Source organism: Salarias fasciatus, chromosome 2 (genome assembly GCF_902148845.1).
Source record: "Salarias fasciatus chromosome 2, fSalaFa1.1, whole genome shotgun sequence".
In the NCBI taxonomy this organism is placed as follows: Eukaryota; Metazoa; Chordata; class Actinopteri; order Blenniiformes; family Blenniidae; genus Salarias; species Salarias fasciatus.
This window is the reverse complement of record NC_043746.1, coordinates 11,349,521-11,362,576: the sequence shown is the minus strand read 5'-3', so window position 1 is coordinate 11,362,576 and position 13,056 is coordinate 11,349,521. Positions and strand designations below refer to the sequence as shown.

General features: G+C 45.3%; 2 protein-coding genes across 3 annotated transcripts in view; both read right to left on the bottom strand.

Annotated features, from left to right (window-relative positions):
• Nucleotides 1–4,570, bottom strand: part of gabrb2a (gamma-aminobutyric acid type A receptor subunit beta2a) — a 28,036-nt gene extending 23,466 nt beyond the window's left edge. Inside the window, exons 1-3 of one of the 2 annotated variants that reach the window (XM_030101859.1) lie at nucleotides 4,402–4,570; nucleotides 4,148–4,248; nucleotides 3,644–3,711 (exon numbers count right to left, since the gene is read on the bottom strand). In XM_030101859.1, the coding sequence (XP_029957719.1) occupies nucleotides 3,644–3,711; nucleotides 4,148–4,248; nucleotides 4,402–4,475 (243 nt within the window). In that variant the 5' untranslated portion in view covers nucleotides 4,476–4,570. The remainder of the gene's footprint in view (nucleotides 1–3,643; nucleotides 3,712–4,147; nucleotides 4,249–4,401) is intronic. The other variant, XM_030101851.1, reaches the window with a different exon arrangement.
• Nucleotides 4,571–5,460: 890 nt separating this feature from the next.
• On the bottom strand, nucleotides 5,461–12,917 carry gabra6a (gamma-aminobutyric acid type A receptor subunit alpha6a). The gene is made up of 10 exons (XM_030114127.1): nucleotides 12,907–12,917; nucleotides 11,719–11,825; nucleotides 11,559–11,626; nucleotides 10,914–11,134; nucleotides 10,703–10,785; nucleotides 10,459–10,602; nucleotides 9,414–9,566; nucleotides 9,077–9,327; nucleotides 6,982–7,229; nucleotides 5,461–5,730 (listed from the first exon to the last, which is right to left on the bottom strand). Exons 1-10 carry the CDS (start codon nucleotides 12,915–12,917, stop codon nucleotides 5,709–5,711), a joined length of 1,308 nt encoding a protein of 435 aa, XP_029969987.1. The 3' UTR covers nucleotides 5,461–5,708.
• Nucleotides 12,918–13,056: the final 139 nt, after the last annotated feature.

Genomic DNA, 13,056 nt, shown 5'->3' with positions numbered 1-13,056 from the left:
ACAATGGCTTCAGTCAGCCCCGACCAAAACGCAGAGTTCATTCTCCACCAGAGGCATTTTTATCTTTAATTAGAGGAGCGAGCAGCTGTCTGCAGCCCCGTCCTGCACACCACAGCGGCGGCAGGCCTGCGCACAAACACTGAGCTCAAATCCACTCGCATTTCTTCCACTTCACACAGCAGATCCCTCCATTTTCCTCCAGGTGCAGGCTCTGCGTTCACCATAACCGGGATGTACTCGACTGGTTTTATCATACAGAAAAGACACAATCCGGAGGAGAATTAGCTTAAGAAGAGGAGTTTTGAATATTGGCTCCCACTCACAGCCGCGTACCGTCCGCCCGGGACACACAGGTAGAAACACACACCGGACAGTAATAATGATTGATGAGCGAAGACAGACCAAAACACCATGTTCCCCAAACTAGCAGATGTCATTTAATGACCCACACAGAGATGGCAGCTCAGCTCATCTCTCAGGAATACAAGAAAATTCATTTTAAACAAAAAAAAAAAAAGGTATTAGCTGCATGAAGATCAAGAGAAGGTTGCATTGGGGGGCAGTCCTAAAAGTGAAGCTTGAAAAGCCACTTAAAAGTCATGAAAAAAAATGGAGTCTGACAATGTAAAGTGTTGAGTTTCTGCATGCACTTCTGCGTCTTCGTGACGAGGAATCACATGACTGTTATTTTCCTCTGTCAGCATTAATATCAGGTTGGACGTTTCTCTTTACCTTTAATGTTTTCTTCAATTCTTGCTTCCTAAAAGCAGTTAATCAGCAAGTTAAGAACCGCAAGCAGCTTCAAGACAAGAGCAACACTATTTAACACAGTCAGCTATTAAATGGTGTGATATTTAAGTCCTTTTGTCACATTTCAAAATACAGATCCTCAAGGTGAAAAGAAGAAAATTAAGGGTGTAATAAGTCTAGTCCTGCACTCTCTGTTCAGTTTCCCTCATGTTTGAATTCCTTCTTTATATTATAGTCTATAAATCGTTTGTGCAATAACTCAATCACTGATTAAACATGCACAACTACAGAAAATAGCACATAAGTCAGTGGGAAATTTTCATTTGATGGGATGTTATTGCCAGATAGATTATTCAGTTTTTAGCATTTTTAGCATCTATATGAAGGCGATAAACACAAAGAAATATATATATTTTTTCCTCCATTTAAAGCCACCGTGAACGCGCTGTGAGGGGTTGGTTACACACTGCAGGTCTTCTGTGAAAACACACAGGTCTGCAGTAAGTTGTGCAGGTTTGATCAGAGGACAGAGTGAAAGAGATCGGGGTAACCTTCACCTCTCTCCCACCCGGCTCCTCAACGCTTTAAATCTCCGCGTTGTTCCCCCTCTCAGCACTTTAATCTTAAAAGCAGCTGCCCCTGATGGGGAAGATCAAAGCGGCTCTGCACCAAGCGCAGGTCACCGGCTCCATCCCCGCGATCGGGCCCGCACGGCGATATTATCGATCCCGCTCGGATCAATCTCGTCAACTGCTGTTATCCCGGATCGCGCCAAGGAGAGCTGGACGTCAGGAAAAGAGGAGCAGATTCTAACCTGTTACGTAAGTTGCAGCGAGGTAAAAAGAAAAGTGTGTGAACTGCAAGGAAGGGGGAGGGGGGCTATTTCGTCCCATTTTATTTGATCTTATTTTAACTTTCTGTTCAGATTCGCCTGCCATGTCAGAGGGACGCCTGTGCAGATCTGGCAGGGAGCGAGCTTTTCTGAGAAATGAGTGAGATGAGCGCTCTGCCATCGCCACGGGGAGTTGCATGACGTCAGCAGCCATTCACTGTGCACAGTTTTGTGTTTTGTTATACAGACACACACACACACACTCGCGCGCGCGTGCGGACGTATGAAGCAGTGTTTTTTTCCAGATGAATGCTTGCATAGATGCCGAGTTCTTAAGTAAGAAAACCCTTTGGAGTAAGGCAGAGGTGGATTACATGGCTGCTGAGTCCAGAGTCACAGCCCGGGATCCAGTCAAAGGCTGGAGGAGGGAGGACGAGTGAAAAGAGAAGGAGAGAGAGAGGTGAAAGCCAGTGAGGGGTTTCTATTTCAAATCTCCCCGGACCCCCAAGGCACTTCCGTTCTCGCAGCATCCTCCACCAAAATAAATCATCTCCATCAAAGGAATCAAAGGAGAAGCTCTGACCATTCAGAGCCTCTCCTCACCCAAAGCACAGCTCACATCAGTGTTTCCAAAAACACAACCGGGGCTGCTCGACGTGGCCTTCAGACACACAGGTTTTCACACAACGTGACAAATTCAAATCTGACAGGCAAAAATTAACCCAGCGTCAACTTTAGAAACGGCTCGGTTATTAATAGAAAACACAAACCCTTCCACTGCTAGTGGGAAACTTGTTTTTTTTTTTTATGCTCTTATATAACATTTCTGTTCTGATGATCCATGGAGAGGGCTGCTTCGGAAGCGACTCTTTCTCATATAGTCTGAACTCATTCTCTGATGGAGCTTATTATTTCCTCTGAATCCATTAAAAAAAAATTCCACGAGGAAAACCATCTTCCTTTGTTTTTTTCTTTGCTGTAACACAAGGAGAGACGGAGCGTGAGAAACGCTTCCCAGCTGCTCTCCAGTCCCTGGAAGAGCTGTCAGGTTGTTGCGGGCTGCGGTCGGTCCTGCCGGTCGGTCGGTCGGTCGGTCTGTCGGTCGGTCGGTGCGCCTGTCACACGGATCGATAGGTGGTGCTCTTGCATGGGCTGCTGAACTTTTCCCCCTGTCCCCTCCAAGTCGCGCATGAAGTTCATGTTTGCGCACCAGAGCCCAACAACCCCCCCCCCCCCCACCACCCCCTCCCTTTTTATTTTCTTTTTTCCCAGGATTTTTGCTTGTTTTCCTGTTCTGCCCCTACATTTCTATCAGGTGGGAAGGTGGAGCACCTCCAGCTGTGGCGGTGTGATCGCTGGCTGACACGGATGCTTCTAGAAAAGGGCAGAAAAATGACGAAGAGAGACGCAGAGAGACGTCTCTCCTGGAGGAGCAGCGCTGCGTTTTTATTTTTTTTTATTTTTTGTATTTTTTATTTATTTTTATCCATTTTGTTGGTAACTGCAAGGAAGGTTCGGAGGGGAAGGGAGGGTTGGTGCGTGTGTGAGCGTGCGTGTCAACAAAATTACACCACCGAGGCTTGACAACGTGAAGCAGTCGGGCGCGCGCACACACACACACACACACATATCCACACACACACACGCGCGCGCGCGCGCGCGCTGAAGCAGCGCTCCGCGCGCGCAGCCGGGGCTGTGCGTCCGAGTGCGCCAGTGAGTGTGTGTTTTGAATTCAAATGCAGCAGCAACACACCAGAGCTGCAAATGCGGAGACTGAGGCGAGGATGGCGATGATGTGAAAAGCCTTTCACTGCCTTCCTTTTTCTCTTCTTTCCCTCCATCAATCCCAGAGAAATACATTCAAAATATATTTCTGGATTTGCTGTCTCTCTCTCTCTCTCTCTGTCTCTCTCGATCTCCCACACTGACCCGTGATCAGCAGCCCACTTCAGAGGCGGGCTATTGCGGCCGCATCGGGCGCAATTGGCAACATTAAGCGGGGCAATAAGAAGAAGAAGGAAAATAATATTTAAAAAAAAAAAAAATCAAACGTTCACCTACCATATTGACTTCAGACACCATGTCTATGCTGGCTATGTCTATATTCATCCCCACCGCCACTGGCGCACCTGTGAAGGAAAAGCTGCGTTAAACACGGGCAGATATGAATAATTCTCTCATCATGAAGCCTGGATTTAACAAATTCGTGACGCGCGCGCGGGCACAGGTCCCTCTCTGATCAGCTACACCTACAGGAGGCTGCTGCACCACCAGCCGGGGGGAGAAATCTCCACGTTCGGACACCCACACGAGCTCTAAATGGCGTTAATTTGGTTTATTTGGCGGAGTAATCAAACATTGATGAGCGGTATCGATCACGTTAAGAAGCCTCTCATCAGATGAAATATGCGCATCATCTCCCTCGGCTTTAATTGGAAAGGCCTGTTTGACTGTGAAGGGATGATTATGTAAATTAAAGCAGATTTTGCGATTCATTAAGCAGGTATTGCACGTCAGGAGGGCGTGAAAAACATGACATTCCCCCGTTTTCAGTTTGCTTGTTACCTCCGAAATCTGGCCTCAACCGAATGTCGTATCCTTTCATCAGCCTGTCCACTGTTTCTTTTACCAGAGGCATATTGCTCGGATCTTTGATATCCTTGACGCTGGGGAGAAAAAAAGGTGGTGCAACGCACAAAAAAAAAAAACAGCTTATTAATATCACACCCTTGGCACGCTTTAACAGAAGGAGACATGCAAAGACAGAGGACGAGGAGGGGGGTAAAAAAAGAAAAAAAAACACATCCAAACGAGATTACCTTTGAGCGCAGACAAAACTCATCATTATGGAAAAAGTCAAAATCCCAATGTGGTTTTTCCTGATCCTCCCCATCGCAACAGTTTTTGAGGCGGTTTCGGGATGCGAGTGAGGAGCGCGCACATCCAACTTACTCCAGACGGTGCAGAGGAGCCAATGAGGGGCGCATGCGTGCAACCAGCCCAAGATCAAAGAGTGGAGACTGATGATGGTGGATGAGCAGTTTCCATTGCAGAGAAAAATATTAAAGGGACAAGTGAATGTGCGTAATGAAGAAACAAGCAGCTCTGTCAGGAGTGGAAAAAAAACAACAACTGGCGATTTTTATGTCTTCTTTTTTTTTTTTTTTTTTCCAAACATATTCATGTCTGACGCTCCATCTGTGTGTGTCTGTATTATGACAAGGTCAAACAGCAGGATAACACAGCTGGGTTAAAATAGTCACACCAAGTGAGGCTGAAGTTTATTCCTGCTGTTTTATGATTTGCTGAGGGGCTACAAAGAAAACAGCAGCTCAGCTTTACAACACTTAGACACAAACATCATTTCACAACAATGATGCAGCACACATACAAAAATACAAAATGAGTACCACAAACACTCCTGTGTGTGTGTGTGTGTGTGTGTGTGTGTGTTACATCCCACTCTTCCCTGCAATTCCCCTTCAGTACCTGCAGTACACCTGAAAATGCAAAGGGAGCACCAGAGCGCCGGAGCAGAACGGTGGGATGGAAAACACAATCCCACAATTCATTTTCTCAGGTTTGAGTGCATTTCTGAAGCGGCGAGGAGGGATGCGAGCCTCCTCTAAATTGTCTTTGATCTTCTTGTAGTGGGAGCAGAGCTTCTGTAGAGGGCAGGCTTCTGAAAGCATTGGTTCACTGTTGCATCACCACCAGTTACAGCCATCATAGATTATATCATCCACATCTTTTTGATGTGTTTCCTGGTTCGTGCGTCTGAGCATCATGTATGTGCGTGGCGTCTGTCTCGGCACGGGGTCTGAGAAGTTGTGTGTGTGTGTGTGTGGTGGGGTACAGAGTGACTGAGGCCTGTGAAGGGCAGCTCTTCAGTTAGTGATCAGAACACAAGTGGGCAGTGGTCACAGCCTGTGAAATGAATAGATGTGCAGCAGGAGAATAAATGAGTTTCTGATTCATTTCCTCTGTCAGATGAGAGCAGAGTGAACGCTGAGAGCTTGTTCACGGAGTGAGAGAGGAGGAGGAGGAGGAGGAGGAGGAGGGTGAGGTGACGCTGGGTGGATGCTGGAGGTCTGTCCGGCTGCACGTGCCCTCTCTCCGGCTGCTCCTAGTTTTGGATTTCCATGTCCCTGCAGAGAGCAGAACGCGGCAGAGTGAGGAGCGTGAGGGGAGCGTGCAGACGCCGTCTCTGTTTCCACATTCAGAGACGCTCTCGCTGCAGCATGCCGCACAGCCAAAAACTGCTCCTGTGCTCCCCGCGCCCTCGCTGCCTTCTTGAAAAGTAGCAAAGCGGAAGTCTTGGCGATAATATAAAGGGAAGAGATGTGATGCGGCTATTCTCATGCTCCCCATCTTGTCTCTCTCATTATTCTGCAGAACGTTATAAACAAAACAACCATAAAAATTCTCTGACAGGAACATGAGAAGCATGATGAGCAGATTTGCACTCCCCAACGTTACATAACAGATCTCTCTCTCTCTCTCTCTCTCCCTCTCTCTCTCCCGTCGCTGCCTCTCCCTCTCTCTGTCTTTTTGCACTGTATCGCTCTCTTTTTCTTCTTGGACATGGAGCTTTGTGTTCTATAAGTGGCTCGCTTATAAGCGGGAAAGTGAACAGTCACATTTTCATGTGGTTAATGTACAAAGTGAGCTGTGGCTCGTGTGATTCTCCGTCCCTGCGGAGCCCCACGGAGCAGCAGTGCTGTCATTAGAAGGACTCGGGGCTCTGCCAGCCTCCAGGTAAACCTTATATAAAAGACCACAGAGCTTACTTTACTTCTCAAATTAACCGAGCGCCCAACCCCCTTTTGTATTGTAAATCTATGATGATGATAAAAGCCACGGTGCTGGCGTCAGTGCAGCAACAACGCCACCTAACATCATTCTCCTCCCTCTCTCTCTCTCTCTCTCTCTCTCTCTCTCTCTCTTTTTTTTATTTTTTTATTTTTCGCCTACAACTCCCGGGGCTGTTTCAGCATCAGAAATTATTGATGTCTTTACTGCCTAGATAAAAGTCTTTGACAAAAACTGTGGGCTGTTATTGCTCCATTGAAGCTATCGTAAGAGCGGAGTGAGAAAGAAATGAGGCCTTTTGAGATACAGAGTATATACAAATATAAATCCTGCGTCTGTTGTGTTTTTTTGTTTTTTTTTGTTGTCTTCTAAATCTCATCTCATCGTTGAAATAGTGGATACCCTTCCAATCGCTCTGCCTGCTTGTCGCACTTGACTGAAAAAGTTTATGTATTTATTTTTTATAGATTTGTTGAGAGTTAATATAACATGCAATGCCATCATGTTCCCCTTAATCATCTGAGTTCTATTCATAGAAGCACCAGATCGATGGATGGAACTGCAACAAGAAAACGCAGCGTGGATACCTGGGCTTCTCCATGGTGTCTTTGGCCAGGTAGATGTACCAGTAGATAAAGTTGAAGAGGCCGAAGGACAGTGGGAACAGGATTCGAGCGTACTTGTCGATGGGACTGGTGCCGGCCAGCTGTGGGATTTGGGGAAACGCGGAGCCCTGCTGAAGGAAAATGGGCAGCGGGGGAGTGTCGTCCGGCTCGCTGCGACACACCGAGTGATTCCTCTTCTTCAGGCCTTCCCGAGGGTTGTTGTCCGACTGCTGAGAGCGGGATGAAAGAGGGGAAAGAGCGGCGGTCGGGTTAGGGTGGCCGTTTGAGAAATGACAAGCCCGTGCCGCAACTTCATGGGGGATAATTTCAACAGGCCCGCGCCACATATGAAGCGCTGGAGGCGATATCTGGTCCCACAGGAGCCCTCTCTCCCTCTCTCAATGGTATGCCAACATCTCTATAGAGCGCAGCAGGTAGTTTGCTGGATGCCTATAGGATGGTTAGGAGATTATACAGGGAGGAGTGCTGGAGTTGTTCTCTGTTCTCACACTGAAGCTATTTTTAAAGCATCTAACCATGAGCTCAACACGTGAGACGGATCCCAGGAGGACGCTGTGGTGGCTTACTGTATTAGCATAAAGCATATAGCTTGAGATGAGAGGACTACAACAGCACACATTACTATTTAATGTGTGCTGTGCTCTGAATGGGGGGAATGAAAGAGGCAGAGTGACTACTTGGAAATGCATAGAAAAGCCCCTGTCTGTGGCATGATTTGTTATTTTCTACATCTGAAGCTGCAGGCATCTGTTCAGCCTTAACATCACTGCATCAAACTGCCTGCAACACTTTGGAGGCTCTGCTGCTGCTGCTGCTGCATTCGACAGTATGAGCTCAATAACACATGTGAAGTGTGAGGCGACTGATGCCGTCGAGCGGGTGGTTTTCATTCCAAATTTCAAGCCACACATATCCTATTACTTTACACTGAACGCAGAGTTAAAGTTGTGTATGGTTCAAGGGTTGGTTTATATTCAAGAATGCTGCATTGGTTTTTTTTTTTTCTTCCAGCTGCTGACTTCAGTAACTTCCTGTTTCTGTAGACAGTCAGTGCTCAAGCAGTTTTGAAATGTTTCTGTGCTGAGTTGCCATATTTGGAAAGGATAAGAGCACTTTGTACATTCATGTAATGTAAATATGTTATTCCAGCAGCAAGCCCTGACTTTACATCAGCAAAATATACCTGCAGGTCACCAGTCCACCACAGAGAAAACTCAAACTCACATTCATACCTATGGGGAAAAGCTAAAGTCACCAATCAGCACACAGGAAGAACATGCAAACTTCACAGAGAAAGGCCCCTGATCCCATCCTGGACAACGAGACAAGTGCAAAAACACTACATCACTGCTAAAAGCATGTTCCATTTAAAACAAATTGCTTTATCTTTGATTTAGAATGAAACTGTTGTGCAGTGGTTGGCACTGCTGCCTCAGATCCGCTGACAGGTGGAGTGTTTCTATGGTTGAGTTTGTTCAAAAGGTCAACTAATGACCATATATTTTCAGGAGGTTTCCATAAACGTAAGTTCTTTGACCACACTTATTTCAGCGAAGTAGAAATTTCAGTGGAAGCCTGTAGAAAATGAGGAGTGTCTCTTCCTATGATAATAACACACAATTGTTAAGCCCTTGCTTTCCACAGTGTCTGAATTATGATATGAAATTTTAATTCTGTCAAGAGATTTTCAGAATCAATGTCACTAAACTACCTCAACCATGCGGTAGGTGTCTTTCTAAAGCCTGATAATGTATCCTCAGGAGTGAGATCCATCAGTATTCATATTAGATCTTTTTCTTAATGATGACACTGACTCATTATTCTAATTTATTTATCAAACCCTATTGCTCAGTGAAAAGTATTTTCTAACAGTTTTAGGCAATGTATGAATTCATCTCCCCACTGTTAATCAACAGTTCTTCCCTTTAAAAAAAAAAAAAAAACAGTCTTTTTCTCCACTTTTTAATTACATCGCACTGGTTATTTCTTGAGAGCATGCATTGCCACAAAATAATCAGATTGGCGTTTGAACACTATATCTGTAGAAATTGCTTACTGAGACTGTGTCCTCATCGTCGCTGCCAGTAGCCAACACCTCCAGCTTGTCCTGTCTGGCTTTGAGCTTCTTCAGACGGTGGGCCTGCAAGGTGGCGAAGTAGTTCACCGCCGCAAACTCGATGAGGGCCGACGCCACGAAGGCAAAGCACACGGCGATGAACCAGTCCATGGCGGTGGCGTAGGCGACTTTGGGCAGAGACTGGCGGGCGCTGATGCTCAGGGTGGTCATGGTCAGCACTGTGGTGATGCCTGAGGGAGAGACAAGTGTTCATGATTCACATTATCAGCCTCATTGATGCACATTAATGTGGTGGGGAGGGTTCGGGGCGGCGCACCGGCAACTGTGCGAGCAGGAACCGACTCCTTGTTAATCCAGAATGAGACTTGTGAAAGCACCACCACCATTATCAGAGGGATGTAGGTCTGGATGAGGTAGTAGCCCAGCTTCCTCTGCAGGTGGAAATGGACCACCTGCACAGAGTAGTGACCTGCAAGACAAACAGCGCGTGTGAAGCGGCCCCGAGGGACGGAGCAGGACGGATGCCCTTGTGCGCCCTTGAAATAGAGGGAACACACAGATGTATCCATGTGTTTTGTACTCGAGTAGCCTGCGAACTGTGGGATAGCCGGTGAGAGTCGGGAGGAGAGGAGAGAGGCGGGAGGAGAGCGGGACGGGAGGGAGCACAGCAGACATCTGAAATTGGGATAAAATCAACATGGAGCGAGCGGGGCGGGGGCTGGAGGGGAGCATGCGGTGCCACTACGCGTAACACTGCCCTGCTCTGTCTAAACACATGCATGCAGACATCCACGGACCAACAACACGCCGCATCATGCACACGAGCACACACACACACACACACACACACACACTGATGTTCCCTCTCTCGCTCTGTGTTTCCTAAATGTGCCTCATCTCCACGCTCTGGAGCCCGCCTCATCCTTTCCTCTCTATTCCAGGAATGTGTTGGGTTCACAGCAGGGAAGCACTTCTCTTTCTTCTGAAAGTGAAAATGTGCACACACACGCACACACACGCACACACACACACACAGTGCATGTCTATGCAGCCACTGGGCTTTAAACAGTGTGGTTCTTTTTTAAGGCACGCCGTGCATATTAGACCTGACCACTTAAGCATCTTAGATGGCTGCACAGGGAAGCCTCCGCTCTCATCCCAGCCTGCTGCGGCTGAGCAACGGACAGAAGTGAAGAGTCAGATCAAACTCGTTTGACCTCTTTCTATTTGTGGATTTATCAGCTAATGAGAATTTTTTTTTTTTTAATTAAACTTCCAAGTGTGAAGTTAACAGTGTTATGACATCTGAGTAAAAAAAAAAAAAAAAAAAAAACAGTGACGTAGTTCAGAGTCAGCGTTACCTGTGTTTGCTTTGAAAATCTCACTGGACAAAGTCTGCCCCACAAGATCATACTGCAGCAGACTCATTGACTCTTTGGGACAATCGACAGAGTCTATTGGCCCCTTCCTCCAGGTGAACATAATTTCGCTGCTGGTGTACGCATCTAAAATGGAAAATGCATTGAGAAAAACACTCAAAGGGCTGATTACAGTTTTAGATGTGCACATTAGAATTTTGTTTTAGAACAATCCTGCAGTACTCACAGCTTCCAAACCGGAGAGGACAAGCGTGGCCGTCCATGGGGAAATCCATCAGCCTCATTGGACACTCTGCGCTGATCGTCAGTCTAACATCAAGTGAAATCACAGGCACAGAAATGCATTTCAATCATCAACCTGAGAACAAAAAAAGGAGCTACCCACATTGAAAAAAAAATAAAACAAAAACACTTGGACTTTCTGTTTCGAAGATCACCTCATGGTGTAGAGAACGGTCCCATTCTGCATAATTCTGAAGAGCTTGTTGGGTGTGGTCATGTTATGGGAAATTGACTTCTTGGAGTTCCTGAAGAAAGTGTCCGGCGTCCAGATCTTGTCCACCATGCGATTATTCAGCCGCAGGATTTCTGTGGGTCCCTCGAATTGCAGCCGCTCATCAACCCACATCTGACGGAAGAACATGTCCATGGTGTACTCCTGATGCAAGAGCATGAGATCAGTTATATAACTGGGTACAAAAGCAAATGCTCTGTCAAACTTAGGATTCCAAATTCTGCCATTAATTTTGAATCTCTGTCCTATCCCATCACTTCATTCGTGAGCTTTCATAACACTGGAGACACAATTCAACAGACGCTGAAAGGTAAAGAGAGATGATGAGGCAATGATGGATGCCACTCATCCCAGATAACCATTAATCAATCTATTCAGCCATTTCCGCTGTCTGACATGTTGTCATATTGATTTAGAGGCCATCAATAATGGAGTTATAAGGCTGGTCAAACAGATTAAAGCTCATTAGATGGTCTGATGGCAGAATGCCCATAAGGCTGGTCACTGAAGCACTAATATCTCCCACAGTCAGCACTTATAGATCTCCTCTGAGGAGCAGGATCTTTACCATCTCCACATCTGAAACAGGTCCAAAGCTGGTGACGAAGATGTCTGTTTTCACCTCCGTGACACCACCTGCAACAGTGGAACACACCTGTACCATGCATCCTGCAGCATAGAAGCAGTTTGACCCAATATTGTCGATTGGCAATGAGGATTTGATTTACCTCCAGAACCAGGCCGCAGTCTGTTGTCATAACCATCAAGGAGTCTATCTAAAATACGAGTAATGTTGTCCGAGAATATTTTTTCATTTCCCCAAACGTTAGCTAGGCTGCAGAGAGAAAAAAAAAAAAAACAATCCATGAAGTCACTTGAGTCAGATTCACATTTAAGTAAAGAGAGATAACCTACCTGATCCAGCAGATTAAAATCACAAGATGTAATGAGTGGTTCGCCATCCCAAACAACATACATCAACTGTTATGTCAAGTTCTCCAGCAAGTCATAACGCATGAAAACACCATGTGAAAGCAGAGGAAGACTCCTTTCATGAGGCGTTGAAGTGACTGGTAGCAATGTGTGAGGATACAGGAAGCACTGAAGCAGGAGCAGTAATCTAATTAACAGATTAGCAAAGCCACTCCATTTTTAGACAAACTTCTTGTTGTGCCAAATTACCCTGAAAGAGTCAACTTGCAGAACATGATGCAACATTTTTTGAGCAGTTTGGTGGATAAAATTAAAAGTTTGTATCCAGTGAAGTTATAATCAACCATAGGTCTTACCTGTTGCCATGTGGGTCATGTGGCTTGTTTCAAGTTAACTGTAGTTGACTTGGCTTGATCAGAAAAATCATGGTTGCAGGAGGGCATGCTATAGTTAGTAATTACAACTTCTAAACAAGATATCAATGCATATCTGTGTAAATGTTTAAGGTATCAAGAAACCTCTGAAAATGCATACTGCACATATAGAAGCTTCGTCAGCATTTCAGATTAAAAACCCAAATTTGCATTACAAACCATGGTTAATCTTAATTTTGCCTAACATATATCACTATGCATAGGTTTCCATTATTACATTATGACAAATTAAAACAGAAAAGGAAGAGAAGATATGTCTATGTAGAGGCTCAGTGACTCCCTCGTTTGAATTGTGTGGTGGACAATGAAGGCACTTTAAACTCAACCTTAAATGTGTAGAAAAAAAAATTGAGTTAGTAGATAGCATCCACAAAGTTAAGTCCTTGTTAAACCTGAAGATACACTAAACATTAAAGAGAGTTTTTTTTTTTTTTAATGAATTTGTCAGGATTGAATACGGGGGAAATCAGTCATTTGAATTATAACATCTAAACGGGTTTGGGTTCTGATAAAATTACTGAAATACTACATTAAGAATATTTGGTTTACCTGATTTGCATGTTCAACCTTTGATGATAAAGGAATAAATACATAACTTCAAATTATTATTATTATTATTATTATTATTATTATTATTATTATTATTATAACTTTTTTGTCTTGAACTCTGCAGCAGCAGCTCTGCTGCTTCATGTCAGG